Below are 26,279 nucleotides of genomic sequence, written 5' to 3' on the forward strand. Positions count from 1 at the left end.
GCGTTCATATCACATTTTTCTGGATCACCCTCGTTGTTCAGACCTTGAGGCCATAATGTCTCCACAACAAACATTTGAAAGCATTTATCAAACAGAGATGTCACACTTTCAAAACCAGACGTCTGACAGATAAAGAGACGGATCATCTCAACGCTCCCTCAGCAATTTTCTGATACGTCAACCGACACACAAATTAGCGCTGACAGATAACATGCTGACATTCTCTCCTCCCCCCCCCCCCCCAGGTAACGTGGAGCTGGTGAACAGGCTGCTCTTGGATGCGGGCATAACCTCAGATCTGATTAAGCTTTGGAAACAAAATGAGCTGCAGTAAGTGCCGCGTCGGGTGTTTTGCCCGTCAATGATTTATGATGATTCAGCAAAAAATCAACTGAAATGCGGTTTGTTGCTTGGTGTTTGGTAACCAATGTCCCCGACTGAAAAAAAAAAACCCAACCCAGAATACAGATGGTTCAAATATTTCCGCATCACCAGTAAATGTCAAGCAGGTACAAAGCCCATTCCAGACTTTTGTAACTGTATGTTTTATGGCTTCATCTTCTCTGCTCGTCAGGCCCGGCGTCTCGGCCAGATTTGTTGCCACTGACGGGGGAATCACGCGGGTCTACCCCAAAAGGTACGTGTCAACCTGTTGGGAGGGGGGGGCTGCTGATTTAGGAGCAGAGAGAGGAGCAGACCGGTATGGTCGGGATCATCTGATAAGGGAACGACGGTGTGGTCTGCCAAGAAACCTGCAGCTTACACATGAAATGCCTTATTTTTTTTGAAGTAATGGTATAAAACCAGATCACCTGTCAACTGCAGGTCACAGGTTAAGAAAACCAACCAATAGGACCTTATCATTATGTCCCTAGCTACTTATTCCAACTCCTTCCCTGGGTTTTCCAGCTGGGATTGATAATCCCTCCAGCATGTTCTGGACCTGAACTGTTTTTTTTCCCCCTGGCAGTGGAATCTGACCGCAATAGGCATCCCAATTAGATGATAACCACCTCAACAATTTTGTTATTGTGAAGCAGTGGGTGTCCAATAGTCTCCCTTCAGATGTCCAAACTCCTCACACCGAAGGGTGACACCCAAAGCTTATGATTATAGGCTAGGGTTGGAACGTAGCTTGATTGATCTTCTGCTTGCATCCCTCGTGTCCGTGACAATTGGTTTAACAGACAACTGCTACGAGTTATGAGCTAGAGCTGTTTGTTCTTCACAACTTGTCGTGACCCAGATTGAAACTGTTTCAGTTACATGAAAATAAGTCTGTTTTTTAGATATTCGGAGACATGGCAGATGTCAAAGAAGCATTTGATAACAGAGATTTATTCACGTCGGGAGCAGCAGCAGAATGTGAAATCTAATATTTTGGAGTTGGAAGCTTCAGATAGGCCTGGACGAGCAGTTTATAAGAAATGTGTTGGGACGCTTTAGCCGGATGAGCTTGAGAGACAGATATGAATAGTACATTGGACCCAAATCCGATCCTTGAGGTGCCCCAGAGGGAACATTGTGATAAAATGAGTTTGCTGACCTGCGACACTAAAATGCTTAAACAACGCTGCCAATAAAGTTTTGAGCAAAGTCAGGAGATGTCAGAGACCAGGAATCACCAGGTGGTTCGCTTGCCAGACTTCTTTCAAGTGTGAGTGAAAGAAAATGGAAAAAATTGGAAAATGATCTGTAGTTGGAATTTAAGATGTGGTGTGTGTGCGTGCGTGTGTGTCTGTGTCTGTGTTGTTTTACATAAATGCATTTGACAGTGCCGGGCTGTACTGGAGCGAAGAAGCAGAGACATACGAGTCAAGTTTCTACAAGCGAACTTTGGACAATGATCTGTACATCTTCACTCCAACTCCCTACGCAAAAAAAAACAACAGTGAGTAACAACCTGTGTGTGTGTGTGTGTGTGTGTATGCATGTGTGCGTGTGTGTATCTATACATTTATTCCATTGTCCTTCTTGCAGCAAGCGACGACACAGTGCTGGTGAGCAGAGCAGTGGAGATCGATATTGATGGTATCCTACTTAAACCAGCTGGTAAGGACACACAGACACACACACACACACACACAGACACATACACACACACACACACACACACACATATTTATACACTTATTCTCGTCGTTTCTCAAGTTGACTCCCTCGCTGTGCCACTAACACACACTTACAGCAATGTGCACGCCTACATTTTTGATATTATAGCTTTAAAAACACACACACACACACACACACTTAGGCTCCAATTTAATGACAGCTACTCCTCGTTTGTCAAGTCCCCCCCCACCCCACCCCCTCCTACTCTGACACATACACACAAACACGCACAAGCCACACATCAGGTTGTCTTGTCTCCTGTGTTTCTTGGCCGACTTTTGCATTTTCCAAGTTCAGAGAGTAAAGTTGACGCGAAGGTCCAACGATGATCTAGGACGTCTGGTTTTTGTGTTTTGTCCCAGTGGCCGGCGTGAAGCTGGACATCAGCGCCTGGATGGCGAGGTTCATCAACACCACGCAGAGGACCAATGTGAGTATTGTTCCGTGCCCGCGTGACACTCTGACGCATTGTGTGACACTCTGACGCATTGTGTTACACTCTGACTCACTGTGTGACACTCTGACGCATTGTGTGACACTCTGACGCATTGTGTAACACTCTGACTCACTGCGTGATACTCTGACTCACTGCGTGACACTCTGACGCACCGTGTGACACTCTGACTGATTGTGTGACACTCTGACTGATTGTGTGACACTCTGACTGATTGTGTGACACTCTGACTCACAGTGTGACACTCTGACACATTGTGTGACACTCTGACGCATTGTGTTACACTCTGACTCACTGTGTGACACTCTGACGCATTGTGTGACACTCTGACGCATTGTGTGACACTCTGACTCACTGCGTGACACTCTGACACATTGTGTGACACTCTGACTCACCGTGTGACACTCTGACTGATTGTGTGACACTCTGACTGATTGTGTGACACTCTGACTCAGCGTGTGACACTCTGACGCATTGTGTGACACTCTGACTCACAGTGTGACACTCTGACTCACTGCGTGACACTCTGACACATTGTGTGACACTCTGACTCACTGCATGACACTCTGACGCATTGTGTGACACTCTGACTCACAGTGTGACACTCTGACTCACTGCGTGACACTCTGACACATTGTGTGACACTCTGACGCATTGTGTGACACTCTGACACACCGTGTGAAACTCTGACTCACCGTGTGACACTCTGACTCACCGTGTGACACTCTGACTCACTGCATGACACACTGACGCATTGTGTGACACTCTGACTCACCGTGTGACACTCTGACGCATCATGTGACACTCTGACGCACCGTGTGACACTCTGACGCATCGTGTGACACTCTGACTGATTGTGTGACACTCTGACTGATTGTGTGACACTCAGACTCAGCGTGTGACACTCTGACTCACCGCGTGACACTCTGACTCACCGTGTGACACTCTGACTCACTGCGTGACACTCTGACGCATTGTGTGACACTCTGACTCACTGTGTGACACTCTGACGCATTGTGTGACACTCTGACGCATTGTGTGACACTCTGACACACCGTGTGACACTCTGACTCACTGCATGACACACTGACGCATTGTGTGACACTCTGACTCACCGTGTGACACTCTGACGCATCATGTGACACTCTGACTCACTGTGTGACACTCAGACTCAGCGTGTGACACTCTGACTCACCGTGTGACACTCTGACTCACCGTGTGACACTCTGACTCACTGCATGACACACTGACGCATTGTGTGACACTCTGACTCACCGTGTGACACTCTGACGCATCATGTGACACTCTGACGCACCGTGTGACACTCTGACGCATCGTGTGACACTCTGACTGATTGTGTGACACTCTGACTGATTGTGTGACACTCAGACTCAGCGTGTGACACTCTGACTCACCGCGTGACACTCTGACTCACCGTGTGACACTCTGACTCACTGCGTGACACTCTGACGCATTGTGTGACACTCTGACTCACTGTGTGACACTCTGACTCACCATGTGACACTCTGACGCACCGTGTGACACTCTGACTCACCGTGTGACACTCTGACGCACCGCGTGACACTCTGACTCACCGCGTGACACTCTGACTCACTGCGTGACACTCTGACGCATTGTGTGACACTCTGACTCACCGTGTGACACTCTGACTCACCGTGTGACACTCTGACTCACTGCATGACACACTGACGCATTGTGTGACACTCTGACTCACCGTGTGACACTCTGACGCATCATGTGACACTCTGACGCACCGTGTGACACTCTGACGCACCGTGTGACACTCTGACGCATCGTGTGACACTCTGACTGATTGTGTGACACTCTGACTGATTGTGTGACACTCAGACTCAGCGTGTGACACTCTGACTCACCGCGTGACACTCTGACTCACCGTGTGACACTCTGACTCACTGCGTGACACTCTGACGCATTGTGTGACACTCTGACTCACTGTGTGACACTCTGACGCATTGTGTGACACTCTGACGCATTGTGTGACACTCTGACACACCGTGTGACACTCTGACTCACTGCATGACACACTGACGCATTGTGTGACACTCTGACTCACCGTGTGACACTCTGACGCATCATGTGACACTCTGACTCACTGTGTGACACTCAGACTCAGCGTGTGACACTCTGACTCACCGTGTGACACTCTGACTCACCGTGTGACACTCTGACTCACTGCATGACACACTGACGCATTGTGTGACACTCTGACTCACCGTGTGACACTCTGACGCATCATGTGACACTCTGACGCACCGTGTGACACTCTGACGCATCGTGTGACACTCTGACTGATTGTGTGACACTCTGACTGATTGTGTGACACTCAGACTCAGCGTGTGACACTCTGACTCACCGCGTGACACTCTGACTCACCGTGTGACACTCTGACTCACTGCGTGACACTCTGACGCATTGTGTGACACTCTGACTCACTGTGTGACACTCTGACTCACCATGTGACACTCTGACGCACCGTGTGACACTCTGACTCACCGTGTGACACTCTGACGCACCGCGTGACACTCTGACTCACCGCGTGACACTCTGACTCACCGCGTGACACTCTGACGCACCGCGTGACACTCTGACGCACCGCGTGACACTCTGACTCACCGCGTGACACTCTGACTCACCGTGTGACACTCTGACGCATTGTGTGACACTCTGACTGATTGTGTGACACTCTGACTCACCGTGTGACACTCTGACGCATTGTGTGACACTCTGACTGATTGTGTGACACTCTGACTCACCGTGTGACACTCTGACGCATTGTGTGACACTCTGACTGATTGTGTGACACTCAGACTCATCGTGTGACACTCTGACTCACCGCGTGACACTCTGACTCACCGTGTGAAACTCTGACGCACCGTGTGACACTCTGACTCACCGTGTGACACTCTGACTCACCGCGTGACACTCTGACGCATTGTGTGACACTCTGACTCACTGTGTGACACTCTGACTCACCATGTGACACTCTGACGCACCGTGTGACACGCTGACTCACCGTGTGACACTCTGACGCACCGCGTGACACTCTGACTCACCGCGTGACACTCTGACTCACCGCGTGACACTCTGACGCATCGTGTGACACTCTGACTCACCGCGTGACACTCTGACGCACCGCGTGACACTCTGACGCATCGTGTGACACTCTGACTGATTGTGTGACACTCTGACTGATTGTGTGACACTCTGACTAATTGTGTGACACTCTGACTGATTGTGTGACACTCTGACTGATTGTGTGACACTCAGACTCATCGTGTGACACTCTGACTCACCGCGTGACACTCTGACTCATTGTGTGACACTCTGACTCACCGCGTGACCCTCTGACTCACTGTGTGACACTCTGACGCATTGTGTGACACTCTGACGCACCGTGTGACACTCTGACTCATTGTGTGACACTCTGACTCACCGCGTGACCCTCTGACTCACCGCGTGACACTCTGACTCACCGTGTGACACTCTGACTCACTGTGTGACACTCTGACGCATTGTGTGACACTCTGACGCATTGTGTGACACTCTGACTCACCGTGTGACACTCTGACGCACCGTGTGACACTCTGACTCACTGCGTGACACTCTGACGCACCGTGTGACACTCTGACTCACCGTGTGACACTCTGACGCATTGTGTGACACTCTGACTCATTGTGTGACACTCTGACGCACCGTGTGACACTCTGACTCACTGCGTGACACTCTGACGCATTGTGTGACACTCTGACGCATTGTGTGACACTCTGACTGATTGTGTGACACTCTGACTGATTGTGTGACACTCAGACTCAGCGTGTGACACTCTGACTCACTGCGTGACACTCTGACTCACTGCGTGACACTCTGACGCATTGTGTGACACTCTGACTGATTGTGTGACACTCTGACTGATTGTGTGACACTCTGACTGATTGTGTGACACTCTGACTGATTGTGTGACACTCAGACTCAGCGTGTGACACTCTGACTCACCGCGTGACACTCTGACTCACCGTGTGACACTCTGACGCACCGTGTGACACTCTGACTCACTGTGTGACGCTCTGACTGATTGTGTGACACTCTGACTCACCGTGTGACACTCTGACGCACCGTGTGACACTCTGACGCACCGTGTGACACTCTGACTCACTGTGTGACACTCTGACTGATTGTGTGACACTCTGACTCACCGTGTGACACTCTGACGCACCGTGTGACACTCTGACTCACCGTGTGACACTCTGACTCACTGCGTGACACTCTGACTCACTGTGTGACACTCTGACTCACCATGTGACACTCTGACGCACCGTGTGACACTCTGACTCACCGTGTGACACTCTGACTCACTGTGTGACACTCTGACTCATTGTGTGACACTCTGACGCACTGTGTGACACTTTGACGCACTGTGTGACACTCTGACTCACCATGTGACACTCTGACGCACTGCGTGACACTCTGACTCACTGTGTGACACTCTGACTCACCATGTGACACTCTGACGCACCGTGTGACACTCTGACTCACTGTGTGACACTCTGACTCATTGTGTGACACTCTGACGCACTGTGTGACACTCTGACTGATTGTGTGACACTCTGACGCACCGTGTGACACTCTGACTCATTGTGTGACACTCTGACTCATTGTGTGACACTCTGACGCACCGTGTGACACTCTGACTCACCATGTGACACTCTGACGCACTGTGTGACACTCTGACTCACCATGTGACACTCTGACGCACTGTGTGACACTCTGACTCATTGTGTGACGGCTCTCCTTCATCACTCTATCCCCCTGTTGTGTTCACAGTGCAACGATGAGATCTGTGGTTGTCAGAGAAATGACGTGGTAAGACATGGAATTGTTTTTTTGTTTGTTTTTATTACCTCAGCTGTTGTTAATAATGAGAATCTTGAGAATTTCACTGAAGTCATATCTGTGTCACTCCAGTACGTGGACTGCGTCATTCTGGACGACGGGGGTTTCCTGGTGATGTCCAATCAAGATGACTATATCGATGAGGTGGGTCCATGCATTTAACTCTCAGTTTCACACATGAGAATGAGACCATGTTCCGTCCCAGGACTATTTGTATCAACTTGGCCTCATCAGGGGATTTAATGATCAGTACTTCCGTCCCTCTGTGAGTCGGTCCCACCATCGGTTATCATTTTGTTTCTGGAGCAGAACTCGAAAGCCATGTGGAAAACTTTTTCCAAAGAACAAATACCTTTTGATATTTGTGGGATTCACAAGATTAACTCAGTTTTCTGCGCCCCATGGAAACAAGTTTAACAACAACCTTCACAATTGATCAAGTATAGAAGTGGTAACTTTTTTGATATTTTTAGGATTGTTGAAAATGCCGAGAAGGAGAAGGATTCCAGTGTATGTGGGGAAGGGGAACATTTTATGACCTCAGATAACCAATAGCACGAAAATATTCTGCTCTCACGATTCGTGTGGACGTCAGTGGACACGTTATCTCCTCATGACATTTTTGGAATAAATCAGTTTAGTTTCAGATCATCAGCAACAGTCGTGCTCAGAATCCTCCCCAGCCAGAAACCCAAAAGTTGCTCCTATAAATAACTGATCTATAAAGAATTAGTGATGTGTTTCTAAACCAATGATTTGTAATTCATTTACAACTTATGTGAAACTGAAGAATGTCAATTTCTAGGAAAGACGTAATTGATTACCTCTACACAACATCCGTTTTTACACGGTTCTCAATTTTTTTATTTAATTTTTTTGATTTGACTGTATCAGTATCGTGGTTTGTAAGATCTTAAGGTTTTATTTTAAAACATTTCTAAAAAGGCTTATTCTCTCACTTTTCAAAGACGAGAATCACAAGGTTGAATTTAAATAAAAAGTGTTTTAATTATTGTCGACCAATGGTCTGTATACATGACATGACTCCTGGTGGGCTGCTGCAGTGTAGGTCATAAATCCTACCTCCTCCATGTTAGTTGATGAGACATGGACCAAACTCAAAAGTCATAAAAGACGTCAAATACATTTGTGTGAAGTGTTAAGTTTGGTTTTAATTAGTTATTTGATGCAGTGGAAACAGGGTGATCTCTATCCGGGATATTTTGGCTTCATGTCTGGAGAGTGGGAGGAGGTAGACTTTTTATGTACGTGTCTACGAGTCGACCTTGAGTTTAAAAGCTTCTTTTAAATGATCTTTCACATTTCAAACACTTCATTGTTCCGTGTGATAAACGGACTGTATTTAGCATGTAGTGCTTTTCTCGTCTTATTGTCCAATTAAAGCGTTTGACAATACAAGTTACATTCAACCCCTTCACACCCTGCCGGTAGAGCCGTTAAAAGCAATTTACGGTCAAGTGCCTTGCCCATGCAGACTGGAGGAGCCGGGGATCGAACCACTGACCTTCTGGTTAACAGACCCGCTCCACTTCCAGAATGAAATATGAAGCCGTCATTGCCCATACGGCACCTGTGTAGTTTTTTTCCCAACTATTCCTTTTTCACACCCGAAATGAGACCCACTTTGTCTTCAGGGGATCAAACCTGCGGTGTCACTTCACCGGGATCCACCGAAACAATGCAAGCAAGAAATTAACTAATGTGACTATTTGGTCTCTTGAGATTGGAGCACAGACACATACGGCCCACAGTGCATTTCAGCCTCTCCACTCCCCGCTGCCCCATCCTCAGCGCGAGGAGCCGGGGCCCCTGCTGTCGTCTGAGTCAATGTTTTTTCACGCAGCCTTGGCCCCTTCCTAATCAGGGCTGGGTGTGTGCCGGATAAATCAGTCGCCCTCTGAAGTTTGGCAGCAGCACTAAAACCGAGGGACCCGGGGCCGTGTTTGGAGAACGCTGTGAGCTCTCAATCATATTTCCTACAGGAGCAAAGTTTCTCTCCCTCCGCTTGGCTTCTCGTTTTCTCCTCCCCTCTTTATGTCTTTCACTCTCTCCGGCTCAGTCTTTTCTCTCTCTTTCTTTTTTTTTTGGCCAAACCCTCCGGGGAGTCTGCAGCCGCCTGGGTTGTGACTGTTAATTCATTATTTGTGTTATTGCATGGGGGGGGAGAAGGCTTCCTTTACCTTATAGATTGGAAGATTTATATATCACTCGGCCGTCGCACTTAGGAGGAATGGATATGCGGAGGATGGCTTGTTAACAGTGACCTTACAAAAGTGGAAGGAAAGGGATAGGTTGCATTTCCACACACACACACACACACACGCGTCTTCTGCACACACACACACACACACACACACACACACAAAGATGAATATTTAACGTGATCCCTCCTGGATAAAAAAATACTTAAACGCTCCCATGCACACGGCCTTGTCACACCACGGAGATGCCGAGACAAACTACTTCCTCCAGGCTGAAATTTATAGTTGCCTGGCGGACTGTGTTAATCAGATTAAAGTGAAGTCCATCATCCTGGTTTGAGGTTGAGTTACACCGAGCGCGTGTGTGTGTAGGAAACACCTTCGGCACATTGTTACACATTCTTCACTGTTTTTATAGATTTCACCGTTGCAGGACAGGAGTATATAAATGTCTAAGCGCTCTAAACGAGGGAATCTTTACATTTATATACGATTTTCCATTATTTCTCAGCGGAACTTTGTCACTGAGATTGTTTCCCTGTGAAGTTGTTGTGAGGCCATCTGGGATTGTCTGTGTCGAGTTCCTGTCGAACGTAAATGAAGATGGACGACGCATCTCCACTTCCCGAGTCAAAAGCCAGAGTCTGCACAGCAGGGGATCAGGAGGGGGGGGGGGGGATGGAGCCACGGTGTGTCCAGGTCCCGCTGATACACCCGCTCGACCAATCCCGGGTCAAGTCTCAGCTGTCAATCATGATGCCTCACCTCATTATTTATAGTATCTAACAATTAAAGAACACTTGGATATACAAGGTGGGATAAGAGCTACCTCAAACTTCTTTGTCATTTTAAATCGGTCCATGTCCCACCAACTAACATGGAGGAGACGAGATTTCTGTACACTGCAGCCAGCCAGGTCACCTTACAAACTCATATGAATCGGAGTTTAGAGTCCGTCCAACCATTTTTTAGATGCCTGCGGGTGCTTGTCATTGAAAATGGAAACTCAAGCTGATGACGCTGAAGCAGAGGGGGGGAGGGGGGGTGGTAATGCACTTAAATGGTCTATAAGCAGTTCAACGCATGTTTACAAACACATTCTGAATGTGGCGTCACCGCAGAGAAAGCAGTTTTAACTCATGTCTCCACTCCTCCTCCTCCTGCGTCCATCAGGTCGGACGTTTCTTTGGCGTGATCGACCCGGTCCTCATGAGGAGCCTGAACGACTCCCTGTTCACCTACAAGCAGACCTACGACTACCAGTCGCTCTGTGACCCCAAGAAGGAGAGCAAGGCGGCTGCAGGCCCGCGATCAGTCTACGTGGTGAGTTACATAAGCCAGAGATCATGCACACACACAACCTACCACACACACACACACACACACACACACACACTTTGTCATCCACATGTGCACACCTACACTTACATGTTCACACATTTCCCTATCCATACATACATCTACTCGTTTCCCTGCAGGAGCACACGGACAGATGCGAGTACACATGCTTTTTTTTTCAACTTACAACACACATGCACACACACACACACTGTCAGTCCCCAGGGAACCATAAATCTGCACCGAGCAGATGAGAGGGGTAGCAGAGGGTATGGTGAACGCGTTAGAGTGGGAGCCGCAGCAGCAGTGACAGGATTAGTTGGTCTGGCGCTCGGCTAAGTGATGTCGAGAAAAGGGGGGGGGGGCACTGTTCTTCGTCACTCGCAAAATGCACAACTCGCGGTGAAGTGATGCAAATTGTCCGCAGACATCACTCTACCGCCGCCTCAGATCCTCAAAAGGTTTAAAACTACCGGTAGCATTTAGACGGAGTGGATACCGGCGGCAGAGATCCATGTTCCTGAATGAACAACCCAAAAGGCTCCGGTCGCCCGATAGGCAAACTGAACCACGTGTGCGACTATCTGAGTCGCCCAGGTGAGATGAAAGACGCAGGGTTCTGATCAAAGCCGCTGTCAACAGCCAGCGAGGCCTCCACCACAGTGAGATGTGTTGAACCTCCCCGATGACTCGACACGCCATTGACGGAGGAGAAAGGGACGCAGCCGGTGATTCACCAAAACAAGGCCCTCGCATGCTAAGCATAATCGAAGCAGCATGTCGGGTTCCTTTCATTTGAGACGTGTGCTACTTTGTTTTCTCACTGGCCCTTTTGTTTGCGAACGTGCGCTCACATCTGTGGACGAGGATCGGGCTCGAACTTCCTCTCTCCGAAATTAGGAGAGGACAAATCTAATCTCTGGCTGGAGCCGTCGGTTCGCCAGCGAATTGGCCGCGACTGCAGCCACTGTTAAACTTGAGCAGGAGGTTCTGATTGGTGCGACCAGCTTAAAGTGATTTGTCCATGATTTATTGCGTAGAATTTTGTCCCGCTCTGATATTCATTTTCATCTTGTTTGCCCCCGTCAGCCCACAATTGCAGATATATTGAGTTTGGGATGGTGGGCGTCAGCTGCAGCCTGGTGAGTGTCTTTTTTTTTTTTTGACCTTCTAACAATGTGGTTATTAGTGTCATCCCATTTTTTGGTCAAATGATTAATAACAAAATTACACAATATAAAGATCCTTAACCTCACATGGTAATGGGAAGCAGGCAAGGATCTCTTCCTCTAAACTGGATGTATAGCATCTGTTTAATAGCTGAATGTTCCCAAGACACTCGGCATTCCTCAAGATCCTCTCCTGATTTATTCTCCCGCTCGGTGTCTTGATGTCATTAACAGCTTGTTTTACAAAATATCCAATAAAAATGAATTTTTATCGCATTCAAATCTTTCAACATATAACGCATTGGTTTCAACCCAGATTAGTTTTATTGTAAATAAGGCTTCAGCGAATCAGGGAATCGTCCTTGAGATATATATTTGTTTTGCCTCTTAGGTCAATCCTGCAGCAGATACTGGTCAGCGTCACGTTCCCCAACTTCCTGGACGCAGGTGAGCTCCAGTCAGATTGAAGCCAGTGAAAACACCAGCACTGTGACCTTGTGATTAAGTTTTTGTGCAACACTGATCTGCCTCTGGGCCTCGTCATGAGGGAAACGATCTGGAAACAGTTTTCAGTTTGATAAGGCCTAGAACACATCGTTGGGTAATTGTGCTTTATTCTTGAAATTCCGGTGCAATAGCTCGCCACACACCAAGACCGTTCATCTCTCAACAGCCCATTACTCATGCATCTTCAGATCTTCAGCTGTGTGCACACACGCCACAGGGGGTCGTGCTTGCGGTTGGTTTTTCTGTGCGAATACAAATTAAGCTTTTAGAAAACACAGATAACCATCAGATTAGAACCAGGACAAAATGGCAGGGCTCTCTGTTTTTACAGTTTTATGTCTCGTGATGACATTGAACACTTGAACCCAGAACCGCCTGCAAGGCTAGGGTTAGGGTTAGGGTTAGGGCTAACCCTAACCCTAACCCTAGGGTTAACCCTAACCACCAATCATAAGTGGGGAAATAGTAGAAATAGTAGTTTGAGTTCAGGTGGAAGATCCAGGCTCTGCGTGTCTGCTGGTTTGTTCATCAGCTTCTTCTTTTTGTTTGTCAATTTCCACTGAATTGTGATTTTGTGCAGCTGCAGAGCTCATGGGTACATGATTTTTAAGCACCACAGAATCCCAAGAGCCCAACGAAATGTAAATCCAACGTGTTTTTGTGCATCTGGATGTGGAGAAGTTTTCTGACAGGCAGCTTTAGTTTATTGTGCATTAACATTTTGGTTCCAGGGTTAATTTCTTGTTGTATTAACTGCGGCAGCAGATGTACGCAAAGATGCAGCAGAGACGTAATTCAAGCTTCTCTTCTGGCTCCTGTCGATTTAGCATCTTTCAGCGGTTTTATTTTTTTATTTGGGTTTTATGGCCCACAAGGTTACTCTTTGGATCTCTCACAGAAAAGCAACTGCACATCTTGACTGGAATTAAGGTTAATATTCACAAATCTGGCCCAGTTGTTGGATATAGAAGAACAAATTACAAAGAGGGGGGGGGGGGGGGGGGGTCACATGCAGGTGTTCCTTGGCTTTGAACTCATGTTAATTATATCAACGTAGATATAATATATGTATATTATGTTATAGCTTGTTGTGTTGAATCCAGATGTCTAAGTTGATAGTTTTGCTCAAGTCAACCATTTTCTATCATATCTCTCTCGACAGAAAGTATCAATGTTAAACTTATACAACATACATATACCGCATATCTACAGTACATGTCTATACTTTAAAGTATTTATTACTACTGTGTTTCAGACTTCATGATTTTAGGACTTGCCTGATTTATTCTCTTCCTTGAAAAGCACTTTGTGTCCGGAGTGTGAGAAGTGCTCTATAAATATAGATTGTTTTCATTGTTATTTATGTAAAAAGTGTATTTCCTGTTGAAATCTCTCCAGCTGAAGTGGACGATGACTTGTCGGATGCCATGCTGAAGGAGGTCTGCATCACCAAGCAAACCCAGTTCTACTTCTTGAACAACAACGTGTCTTTCCGAGGCACAGTGGACTGTGAGAACTGCTCCAGGTAAGAGCTTCACACTCGCTCCACAGACACACACACACCCACACACACACACACACACACACACACACACACACACACACACACACACACTCTGAGCATCGTGGTGCATTCGCATCCATGAGACACCAGTGAAGTCCCCAGAGGTGGAGGGCTGTAAAACCTCTCGTGCCACAGTGGTGAAGTCACGTCACCAGTGGGGACCACCATCTGGGCACGGTCATGTGTGTTACTGTGAACTTGTGTGTGTGTGTGTGTGCGTTTTAAGGCCCCCTCGTGCCGGCTAATAGAGTGCCTGCCGGCCTAACGTGTGCCGTTCCTGCGCATTAGCTGCGCACACTTTTTCCCCTGTTTTACGACCACCATAAAAAAGCAGAGAAAATCATTTGTGCACCAGCGACATGTGGGTTTCAGCCCAGGTCCTGGGCCACAGTGGGTCGGCACAGCAGGTTTGTGTCCCCTAAGGAATAGAAGCAGTTAGGTAACCTGAGTCCACGGTGTGTTTCTCATTGTGTTTGCTGTTTAAGGGTTGTGTTAAAGATCAAAGCTTTTCTGATGTGTTACAAAGTCAAAGAGAAAAAATTACTCTCTACATCAGCAGCTCTTCATCGGAAACAAATGCTAAAACTGAGGGAAATCAGTCTCTTCCTCTCATTGCTCTGGATAAATATTCAGCTCTCTGCATCTCCTGTGAGAATGATTCATTGAAATTGTATCTCCATCTTTCCTGGAGTCGGGCCCACGTGTCAACAAGCGCTCATGTGTCTCCTGTGTGTCTGTCTGCTCCTCTCCAGGCTCTACCACGCTGAAAAGCTGCCCAAGACCAACCTGGTCTTTATCATCGCTGATGCGAAACTCACCTGCTCGTCCTGTGACGCCACCCTGATGAAACAGGATGAGGAGCCGTGTATCCTTTTACCGAACACAGCTATCGCCTGGCAGGGGACATGTGCACTGGGTTCAGGGGGACAGATGTTTAAGACGTTGCTGTTTCCTGACGAGATAAACATGGACAGACGCCGATCGTGACATGTCGCTATCAGCTGACTTCCTAACCGTCGACTGTCGAGAAGAAACTTTGCATTAGGTCGGCAGAATGTTGATTCTCCGGGGCGTCTATTTCTCCATCATCTGTAATCATCACTACGCATCATTTGCCTCGTTTGCGAAAACCTACTGACTCGATAACGTGGGAGCAGAAACAAGTGACAGATAAAGTACGCAATGATCATTTCCGCTGTAAATGACGTCCCAAATTTGGCCCGGGATCCAGATGTGCCTGCGCTGCGTTTCTCCGTGTCTGTATTGCAGATGGCAGTGTGGGATAGTTTTGCCGAATAGCTTACAAACAAAATCTGTGATCTTCTCTCCGGCTCACAGGGCTGCGGTCAATTATAAACGAAGCCTGGAGGAAAACACAGCGCTTGAAAGCGCCTGCCACATCGTTGAGATATTGAGCAATGTGCTCAAGCGCCGGGAGGAGACAACCTGGTTTATGTTGTAAAAGTCACGCTGCAATTAAACTGAATCTGCTCGATTTGGACAGTCATAACATGCGTCCCGGTGACTTTCCACAGTTATCACAATCCCCAGTGTAATTATTTTACCGGGTGGTAATCGGAGTTAACGATCTTCTGAAGATAAGAAAACTGTTTTGTTGCCGCTGTGATTAATCACAAACTGTCATGCTCCTGACATCACTCATTCAGCCGAAGGTCCCGATCCCTGTGAGCTGGCCCAGAGTCCCCGGTACAGGAAAGGGCCCGCAGTCTGTTTTGATAACACCGAACATGTAAGTTGCTTTTCGTCAGACCTTGGCTGAGGGTGCTCTGTGTAGGGTTTTTCAAAAAATTGTTTGATTACGCCAAGCGGCTGAGCAGTGACTGCTGAGTTTATTGTTCTCATCAGGATTTAAGAGGTTTTGCAAAAGAGAAATCCAGCCTGAAATATAGAAGCCTTTCAAATGAAAGTGTGTGCCCAGAGGCTAGAGTTTGGGATTCACTGTTAAAACCATTTCAGTCTATGCCCAGGACAATGTAGGCAGTTTGCAGGACTAAGCCTCAATTAGTTTTTGGTTTTTATAGCACTAAGAGAATTCCTACTACTTATAATCATCTGTAAATCCGCATCCGGGATTAACAAATTTGTATACACAAGGGAAGGCCTGTCCAATAAACCCAAATTACCGTATAACAGCTATTAACGTGATTTATTTTTGGCCACTTGGGGGCAGTGTAACAAGTTGAAAACACATGAGCAACATACATGTCTGAAGTAATTATGGTATGTGTGTTCGCTCCATGAAGGGGTGACAGACCTCGGCATTACTGTTGAGTCCTGAATCCCTGGAGAGCTGAAGTTACACGCTCACTCTCCGATAAGCACATTTTAGTTCGATTAGAGATACGTTCTGCTGACTGGCCAAAAACCAGACAACAGAACGGAGATTAAAGCCCTACCCCCGGGTCGTGCCCTGTTTGTGGGACATTATTTCCATGTGTGTTCTTCGTGATTATATAACTTGATCAGTTTAGACAAATTAAAATTGCCACCAGAAGGATTTCATTCCGATTGGAAAACAAAAGAAAACGTTTAGTCTCACGGGTTAGAGCCCAGAACCCGTTCTCTATTATCTGATATGAAACAGTGCACCTCAGTGAAGAAGTCCTGCCCATGGTACCTTTCCATCTCCAATGTCTCCACGTGGCGCATGTCTCTTCTCCTCTTTTATTTTGCTGTGTTTGTGCAGATTTCCCACGCAAAGACAAACAGTTGGTTGTTTCCCTCCTTATGAATAAACTAAGCTAAACAAAGAGCCGCACAGAATCTCTGCGTGTGAAACCTCTCTTCCTGACTGTCCCTGTTTGTTTTCACTTAAATCTTTTTTCCAATGTCAGACTGTGTCGGTCTTATCAAGTAACTCTTCTGCCTGCACTGTCTTGCACACACTCATACACACAAACTCACCCCCCCCCCCACACTAATTATTAACTCTTCTGTCACACGCTTGTCTCTGAAGTGAATGTTTCTATTTGTCCACTTGAAGTATTGCTTTCTGCCTTTTCTGCTCATGTTTGCTTTCTAACTTCTCGCTAACGATGTGGATCTTTTTTGCTGCATGATTCTCTTCTCTCTCTCTCTCTCTCTCTCTCTCTCTCTCTCTCTCTCGTTTCCCCGCTCTGTGATTGGCTGTCTATGGTTAGGATGAGGCCATGTGCCGAAGGAGCGCAGGCTCCCCATTGGTTTCCTCTCTGCTCATGTTACTGCTGCCACTGTTCATGTCCTGTCTCGGGTCAGTCCCATAACTCTAGCTCCTTCTCAGCTTGTTTTATTTTTCTATCTAAAGCTGCTTTCAGACGTGCTCTGATGAACATTTGCCCCGAGGGGACGTTTGTGAGAATGAAAATCCAAGTCGGGTGCTCCCGACGTAATCCAAAACTTCTTCTGCCAGCCCCTTAGCGAAATGTCCAAGTGATCCCATGTGAGAGCACAGCGGGAAAATGTTCCGGAAAGCAAGTGGGCGTATTTATGAGGATTTTTTGAACAAAAAAACAAAAATAATTAAAATAACTCAGGATGAAAGAGAGATGCCGTACACGTGGAAAGTGCCAAGGTAAATGTCGAAACAGAAAATCAAAGAGATTCGAGTGCTTTTCCAGGAGCATCGGTTTCGATGTGCTGTCAACAAAAACTTGTTTGGCGCACCTGAATCAATGCGTCATGTTCTTTCTACCTCTCGCCCGAATGTTCCCGACAATCTCCTGTTGTGCTCACATTATTCCAAGAGCTAATGTCTGAAATCAGCTTGAAAGTCTTTGATTGTACCAGTCGCTCTCCTTCCCCTGATATCCTCAACTGTCCTAACCTTATCTAACTTATTCTCTTCATTTGATGTTGCGTTGCCTGCAGTCGTCCTTGTTACCTGTCAGTCTCTGTTACGTTCTACCTGCATCTGTCTTCACCTTCCCCAACGTGCCTCCCGGTCTTTGAAGCGATGCTCTTTGTGCATTTACCCATCTATCATAACCCGTCTCAAGCAATTAACTCCGGTGTCTGTCTGTACTGACATGTGATTACTGACGTATACAGGCACCAGCTACATAATACTCTTCACTTCTCGCTTGTATCTGGATTCATGCACCTTTTTAATAATTATCAACGGTTCCTCAGTTAAAACATCCCCCCTCTTCTACCAGTGGATATCATATCTGTTTTGTGCCACGCATAATTATAGTTACGTTAAAAAAAAAAGGACATTTCGAAGCCTTGTGATATTTCCTCTTATACCCTGAGGTTCCAATAGACCAATTGCTACGCCTCATTTGCAACGCTAGCAACGCCTGTCAAGCTTTCTCCTGTTGTACAACACACACAGTTTAAGAGTTGCACATTTACAGTGATAGTTGAATTTGTCTTTGTTTTAGTTACAGGAAGACAAAATTAGACTTGACTGCCGAAATGTCAACCGGCAGACGTTATTAGCTTTGGCTAGCTACGTAAACCCTGAAGGAATTGACAGTATTTTCTTATTTGAGAGAACTTGATTTAAATACAAAATATGAATCTTATTTTCAACATTCATGATATTCTACGAGAGAATAAGCTTTTAGGATGAGAAACATGTAAACGTAACACAATACCGCAAAATGCTAAGGTTGCTCATACGAAATTTTATTTAGCAGGCAAGCTACAACTGTTTGTGGGAGGGATTTAGGAAATTACCATCTTGAAACTTTTTATTGTGTTGGTTTTTAACAAACAGTAACTTCACTTCTCTGCCTCGCCGCTCGGCACTAGGAGGCGGATCCAGACTGTGGCGGGGCATCCAGCCTGAGGCCCCCGCTCTGGCTGCTGGCGTCCCTTCAGCTGGTGCTGCTCTGGGTTCTGACCGGATCCAGAAGCCACGCTGTCCCGTCATGACCTCTGAACGACCTCATCGCACCCTCCAGCTCCCCCCCCTTCAACTCTCCAACATGGCAACCAGCATGCGACGCTGCCACTGAAACGATGAACGCCCGATGAGAAGTAACTAACAAGCAAAAACCTGTGGAGCCCCCACATTCTTCCGGTTTCAGGGGTTTCTCAGTGATTTCACCAGGTCCGAGGGTGCGAGCGATGAAAGAAATGTGATCGGATAACCTTCACCCCTTCAGTTGTCCCCCAGGGGAGATTAGAGGAATCCAGAGATTCATTTTGATCGGCGACTCCCGAACTTTCTCTGACTTGATGTCGCCGATGACGGAGGTTGGACTGCCTTACAGTATCAGAGGGAGTGAATCCCAGTGGAAGGGGCGTGCTGTCAAATCGGTGAAGTTGAGTTTTATTATTCACCACTGCCAGAATCAGTGCTGCCCCTTTTGTGAGCGTACAATTTATTTACGATCGATTTGCAGTGGATAGTTCTTAGGTTTTTATTGTTTTGTGGTTTCCAATTTGGCTACGATTGCAGCACGAGATGCCAAAATTTTACATCGAGAGTTCTTGCTCTTCCGTTGGGTTGCCGATAATATAATGTCGTCTCTGTCTGATGTTCATATAGCAACACTTGTGTTCACTATGTCCCTGAGGCCTTTGCCTGGTGTTCTTTCGTGTAGATACTGTATTTGCAGTGTGGAAATCATCTTCATTGTTATGTTTTATGCACAGAAACAACCCGTCAACTGCCACAGAGCTCCGGCTTCTGAGCGTCTGGATTCGTTTTTTTTTTTTTTTTTACAGCTGAACACCTAAACGTCGATCAGGAGCCGTAACTGTCTGTGGATTTTTTTCCTCCTCGGTGTCGGAACGCTCCGGTGGAAACTTTTTTGCCATAGCGCACATTAACCAATCAGGACGAGCCTGGCTGGTGTCAGTGGACAGAATCTCTAGTGCCATGTGGACTGCGTGACTCAGACTAACCCTTTAGCTTCTAAATGGAGAGAAGTGTAGTATTTTTTATTTATTTCACTATTTATTTCATTCGAATGAAGCATCGAGACAGCATGCTACTGTTTGTTTTAACGCCACCACTAAAGAAAATGAATGAGAGGTGATTGAGGAGTTTGTACTTGACCTTTTGTTCGACAGAGAAACAGGAAATCCGTACGTTTGTATTCACTGCTGTCACTTTTAAATTAAATGACTACTATCTGCACTGCAATTCAAAGTGCAGCTGTTATTTGTCTTTACAGTTGAATCGTCAGCCTCCATCTCTGTGTAGCAGTGAGATTCCCTCTTGCACTTTATCATCCTGTGGGCACCGAGTGGAAATCACTACGCACCTGCATTCACGCCTATCATCCTTTCTATTGCTTTTAAATGTACGTTAAACTCACTTCATTTTGTGTCTTTTTACATACAACATACTATATTTAAGCAAAACAAGCTCATACCTCCGCCATGGTCCAACAATCCCCTTGAAGTCAATCAGGTCTTGAAGATGAATCCAACGTAAAATTGCAGATCATGAAACATTCATATTCTCCATTCCTGAGAATGATCGGTTGATAAAAAGACAAAACTTAATATGGACCATCCCCCCAAAAATTGTGAAACCACATTTAAATCCACTATTTGTAGATTTGTATCTGGTTCTGCACCAAATGTAACACACTCTTTGAGATCAGTGCCCAAAATATCCAGGTTTTCTCACCAAGATTCATGGAGTTGGGAAATCGATATATAGATGTCAAAAGCGTGAGAAGAATGAAATTCATACTCGTCCGGATTCCAGCCAAAATTGTACGGGTTCTTGGCTCATGTCTCATCCTTCCACCCAACCCGTTGCGCAACTTGCACGATTGTGAAAATCTAAAACAATAAACCACCTCTCTGGTTTTAACAAAGTGTATCCAAACAGTAGATGACCCCAACAGTACATTTTGCCAAAAAAGATGCACACACAGACTCACAAGGTGAAACAAAGACCCCAGAAAGATATAGAAAAAGCACTTATCAGACAAACAACTGCCGCAGACAGCAAATCTGCCAAAAAACAACTAACAGGCTACACAGGAACCAGCACTGGGCTCTGGAAGCAGTTACATATCATGTGCATCACTAAAAACGTCAGTAAAAATAAAGCAAAGGAAATTAATTCATTTCAGAATGAACATAGAAAAAAAAAAATTCAACAGGAAATATTGGGAAGGGGAAGAAGAGTTGAAAGCTGTGGTTACAAACAAGCTCTAAATCCCAGAAATAAAACTGTCGCTTCTATTTAGGCCAGCTGCATTTGGCGGTTTGTCTTTTGTAGCTGTTGACAAGTAATTCCACGATTTGAACGATCCTGAGGTGTCGGCCGGTTCACGAGAAGATCTGACAATCACGGGTTTTCACGAATGCCTCATTAGTTGAGAATACATGCAGACACCTGCCAGAGGAGAAACAACTGTGTTACTGTTGAGTGATATCAGATCCGCTCCGTGTTTCCCCCTAAAATCACCAGATCAAAAAAAATCCACGTTTCATCTGTTTCACATTCAGGACACCAACAAAAAAGTAATTTGGTCGGTTTTGGGGTGGAGACGCTGTTTACACAACACCGCTAAAACCAAACCGGGATCTTTGAGAAGTGCAAATTCAACCTAACAGTCGACACGTGTTCGCAGGAAACCACGAATTCTGTGGCAAAGTAAAAGCTTGTAACTGAAAATGTGCACCACATAACCACTCTCACTTTTATTTTTTTAACTTCACGTATATTCCTCCAGGTCAGATAAGGGAATGCTTGCTTTGTCTTTCTTTGTCACTTTGCTTCATCACCATCATTAAACCATCATCATCATCATCATCATCATCATAACTTTCCATCTGGTCTGAGGTGAACATTTTGCTCACGATGTTTCCATCCATCTTTAACTATAACTTTACAACTAAAACAACGTGGTGAAACGTAACAATGCTATTTAACATTTACTAACACTCAAGAATATCAAGTGCCATATAGGACTCTTATTCTCTTGTGGAGAAACCCTATTATTCTAATATAACATTTATGCAACGTTACCAAGGCAAGATGTACGTCTCATGAATTGTGTCCCTGTGATGATTGCATGGTTGTGGCTGACAGTTTGTTTTAGAAAATATCCAGTGTGCTCCTGCTTCAGTGTGTAATGTTGGGAAGCGTAATATCCTGGGTGTTCCGGCATTTATTCACGATAATACGATGAGGTACGATCAGCTATTACTGCCTTTCTCTTGGGGGGGACAGCATTTGGCTCCGCCCCCGGTCCTATTCGATCTGGGAGAGGGAACCTGATTGGCCAGTGTGAGGTTTGAATGCACTATTCGTGATCTGATTGGTTCAAGTCACGCATGATTCACTGTGATTACAGGACCGCTCCAGTGACTAAGCAAGTTTTATCTATAGACTGTAAATAAAGATGGTCGCGTCTCCGATTCCTCCAAAATAAGCAGGATGTGACTTCTGCTAATGGCTAGTAGCTAATTACCACTAAACCTTCAAGTAAAATAAACACTGAACATACGTAAGTGTGTAAAGTGTTGCCTAAAAGGACAATATATCATTTACTTTAAAAAATGTTTTCTCTTATCCTATCCACTAACATGGAGAAGCAGGGATTTATGAGCCATACTGCAAACAGCCACCAGGGGACGAGCAAGAGACTATGATGTCATGCCATCTATCTTTATATGCAGTCTATGGTTTTATATCATTAACTACAAATCATGTATACTTAACACTTCCTTGTTGAAGTGTATAACTGCTAGCATAAACACATTACCACTGTTATTGTGAGCATGCTGCACGCTAATATAAGCATTTAGCTCAGAGCTACAGCTACAGCTAGCAGCGTTGTGGCTAAAAATCGGAATTGATTTGTTATCATTTGTTTTTATCGAGTTTTATTGGTGTTGAAAGGCAACGCGGTGCAGAATAATCTAATCAATCTGCATTTGAATTGAATACAATTTGGATTAATGCAGATGTGATGAAAAGTTTAAGAAATGAGTGTTGGGTGGCATCTGCCTGAAACGCACAAAAAAGAAAAAAGGACATCCAGAGATCGCAAAGTATCCATGAACTGTAGTTATTAGGCTATAACGTGTAAACACTAGCTTAGTCCTTTTTAAACTCCACCTTCAAATGCTCCATAGAAAAATCTGGAGGACGAACACGAGCTTCACAACCGTCCAAATGTTCCATTCAACTCTTTAAGTGCTAAAATCAGATGCTGTCACCTCAGGAATAATATACTCTCTCTGTGATATGAAGTCTTTTTGATTCTGTTGGTGCTCTCTGTGTGGATCATGTGGATTGGCCTTTTTGATTTCTGGAATCTTGAGGATTGCTTAACGTGTGGTTTTGTGAATGTGTGTGTGTGTGTGTGTGTGTCTGTTACCTTGCTGCCACTCGGATTGGTCCGGCAGGCTTTCCCTGTCTTCGGTTTTAAGGCAGGCTAGTGATGGAGGCGTGGGCCAGGTCGTTCATCACCAGACTCCGGCTACATCCACACGTTTCGGTTTAAAAAGGCGTTTGAAAACTAAAACCACGTTGGCTCAAATGAGCGTTTTAGCTCCGTAATCTCTGTCCATAACCAGCCCCTGATTAACATGTAAGCCCAAATGAGACCACAGCAAGCGGACGTGTTAATAATGTGCAGCGGACACAACAGTGAAAGAAAACCAATAACTCAGGATGGAAGGGAGGTTCCATCCTCACTGGAGATGATATGACAGCTTTTGAAGATAAGAGCCGACGCCGATGGGCGATTAACAAAAACCTGTGATTTCTGCAGTGGAATTCATGCGTCACATTCTGCCACATGCATTATCTGCCCAGGTGCCGCCCCTCGCCTGGAGGTTCCAGATGTGTTCCTGTTGTTGTGAACGCGTCTGACTCAGACAATCACCTGCTCCAGTCTTCTAGTTGGACAGGCAAACTCCAGACATTTTCAAGGGTCTCAAAAATTGCTTTAAAGAAAATACTAAGGACGGGAAACGTCGATGGTGAAATGTTAGGGCAGGGTTTTCTTTACTTGGGCCGAGGACAAAGTGGAACTGAAAACTAGCGTAAGCGTTTGGCAAAATTCTGTATTCACCGCTCGTAGTCGATTTGTGACTGATGAGACTCAATCAGGAAATAAATGCCGGTGACTGCATCCTCGTTTCCAAGTTCAACATCGTCTCTGCCTGTCCAGACTAAAATGCAGCCCCGGGGCCAGCAGCGTTTTCCAAAGCTCTTTATTTTAGAGAGTAATGGTGTCAACGCAGTGGACGTGGTACGTTTTTATAAGTAAAACATTCTAGTGTGGATGTAGCCTCAGCCTCTGGTGAGAGACGGCTTGTGGGGCCTCTCTCTGTCAGTCTCCCTCGATTGTGCTTTAATATATTACACTTCTGTGGAACTCCATTCTCCAGAACCAGTCGTGTAAAAAATTTGTACAAAAACTGATGTTGTTCTCTTCAAAGGGTCAAAAAAAAAAGGAAAAATGTTTATAACCCTGATGAGGGGGGGGGGGGAGATGTGTTTATTCATGTGCAAATAAGATGTAAAAACTTCCGAATAAAAGTTTATGATTATTATCTGTTGCTTTGCGTGTAGAGTTCTGGCTGATGTCCTTTTTCTTGCAAAAAAATATCAGGGAGTGTTTTCTTTCCCCCCCCCCCCCCCCCCCCCCCCGCAGTGGATCGGATTTCTTTCACTAACTCCTGTCACACTGCCAGCGCGCATTTCCCATCCGAATGTGTGTGAGAATGAGAAGGAAGCACCCCGACTCTGCTCTCCCTGTGTCTAGCCAGCATCAGAAACCGACGTCCGGGCCAAGAACAACAATGTCCCGGTGGCTCAGGTCCAGCCGCGTCTCTCCACGGCTTTGAATTTGGCTCGAGGACGAGCGTCCATTAGCAACCGCTCGCCGCCATGTGCCTCTGGTCATAAATTTGCAGTAATTCCTGTTCTCCCAGTTGCCTGTTGATCAAATGGTAAGTGACTTTCTCGTTAGTGCCGTCCGCTTCACACTTGAGCCTGAAACCAGCTGTGGTCCAATCCCGATTCTTCGAGCCACTATTCCTGTCCAACCCCCCCCAAGACAAACTACTGGCTCAGTTTACTCTTTATATGGACGTTAAAAACCGACCCTACCTCCGTGTGGAACGCTGCGAGCTGAAATCCGACATCCTCAGGGACAGGTGCCCGGGTACGTTTTGAATGAGACCAATTACAGGGGCTTTAATATTTATTTTTAATAAAAAAAATTAAATGGCCTCTATTGTTGGAAGCACAGCTGGTGGATGGTTATACAGAGACCCCAAATGTGAGATTAAATATTAGAAAGACCCTGTGGAATAAAAATTCAACGTCAAGCAAAGATTTGTGAAACTTTTCGGGCAAGTTCTATTCGATAAGTACCAATTTAAATCCTAATATTCCACCTCAACCCTCTTAGATTTAGAATTATAGGCCTTGTTGATTAAATTTCATAACCATGGCATATTTTCCCCACTTCTCTTTTTTGAATGCGTTCAGTGAATATTGTGTGACAGATTTATCATCGTGCTGAAAAAGCGAAACCTGTGTTTTCCGGTGACAGCCCCCCCCCCCCCCCCCCCCCCATATCTTTCACGGACCCCACTTCCCTCCCCGCCGAGCTCTTCCTCTCCCGAAGTGTTATTCCTTGTCTGTCACGGTTGAGTTGCGATGTCAACAGCACGCGGTGGGTTTCCTGCCGGGGGGGGGGGGGGCTCTGGGTTTCGAGTTTGGCAAACTGGGGACGGGCCCAGTCGGTTTACACTGCAGAGGTCAATCCTGTTGTGTTTTTGATTGTTATCCTACGTCTCTGGGCTTGTGTCCCCCCAGCCACTGATTGATATCTGGCCTGAAGTCCCGTAAGTAAACGTCCCTTTTGAGTAAATATGAAAAGTTGACTCTGTAAGTAATTACATTTCTAAGTATTAACAGTCCTCCCATTACGCAGGCTGATTTGTTTGTCCAAAAAATGGGCTTTTCCAAAGTCCACAGAGACGGTGTCACATGTCCTTTGTGCACCACAATGAACCTTTTAAGTGCTTTATTAAATGGG

The 26,279-nt window shown here is 46.0% G+C and overlaps 1 protein-coding gene across 1 annotated transcript in view; it reads left to right on the top strand.

The window, feature by feature from the left end:
* Positions 1-24,701, top strand: part of LOC128428928 (voltage-dependent calcium channel subunit alpha-2/delta-1) — an 87,973-nt gene extending 63,272 nt beyond the window's left edge. Inside the window, exons 25-38 of the mRNA XM_053415198.1 lie at positions 246-330; positions 575-637; positions 1,776-1,891; positions 1,981-2,052; positions 2,475-2,542; positions 7,430-7,468; positions 7,571-7,642; positions 10,894-11,043; positions 12,148-12,200; positions 12,619-12,674; positions 14,133-14,259; positions 15,051-15,163; positions 15,966-16,048; positions 19,054-24,701. Of these exons, the coding sequence (XP_053271173.1) occupies positions 246-330; positions 575-637; positions 1,776-1,891; positions 1,981-2,052; positions 2,475-2,542; positions 7,430-7,468; positions 7,571-7,642; positions 10,894-11,043; positions 12,148-12,200; positions 12,619-12,674; positions 14,133-14,259; positions 15,051-15,163; positions 15,966-16,048; positions 19,054-19,176 (1,220 nt within the window). The 3' untranslated portion in view covers positions 19,177-24,701. The remainder of the gene's footprint in view (positions 1-245; positions 331-574; positions 638-1,775; positions 1,892-1,980; positions 2,053-2,474; positions 2,543-7,429; positions 7,469-7,570; positions 7,643-10,893; positions 11,044-12,147; positions 12,201-12,618; positions 12,675-14,132; positions 14,260-15,050; positions 15,164-15,965; positions 16,049-19,053) is intronic.
* The last annotated feature ends 1,578 nt before the right edge of the window (positions 24,702-26,279 follow it).

The sequence above is a fragment of the Pleuronectes platessa genome, chromosome 22 (genome assembly GCF_947347685.1).
Source record: "Pleuronectes platessa chromosome 22, fPlePla1.1, whole genome shotgun sequence".
Lineage (NCBI taxonomy): Eukaryota > Metazoa > Chordata > Actinopteri > Pleuronectiformes > Pleuronectidae > Pleuronectes > Pleuronectes platessa.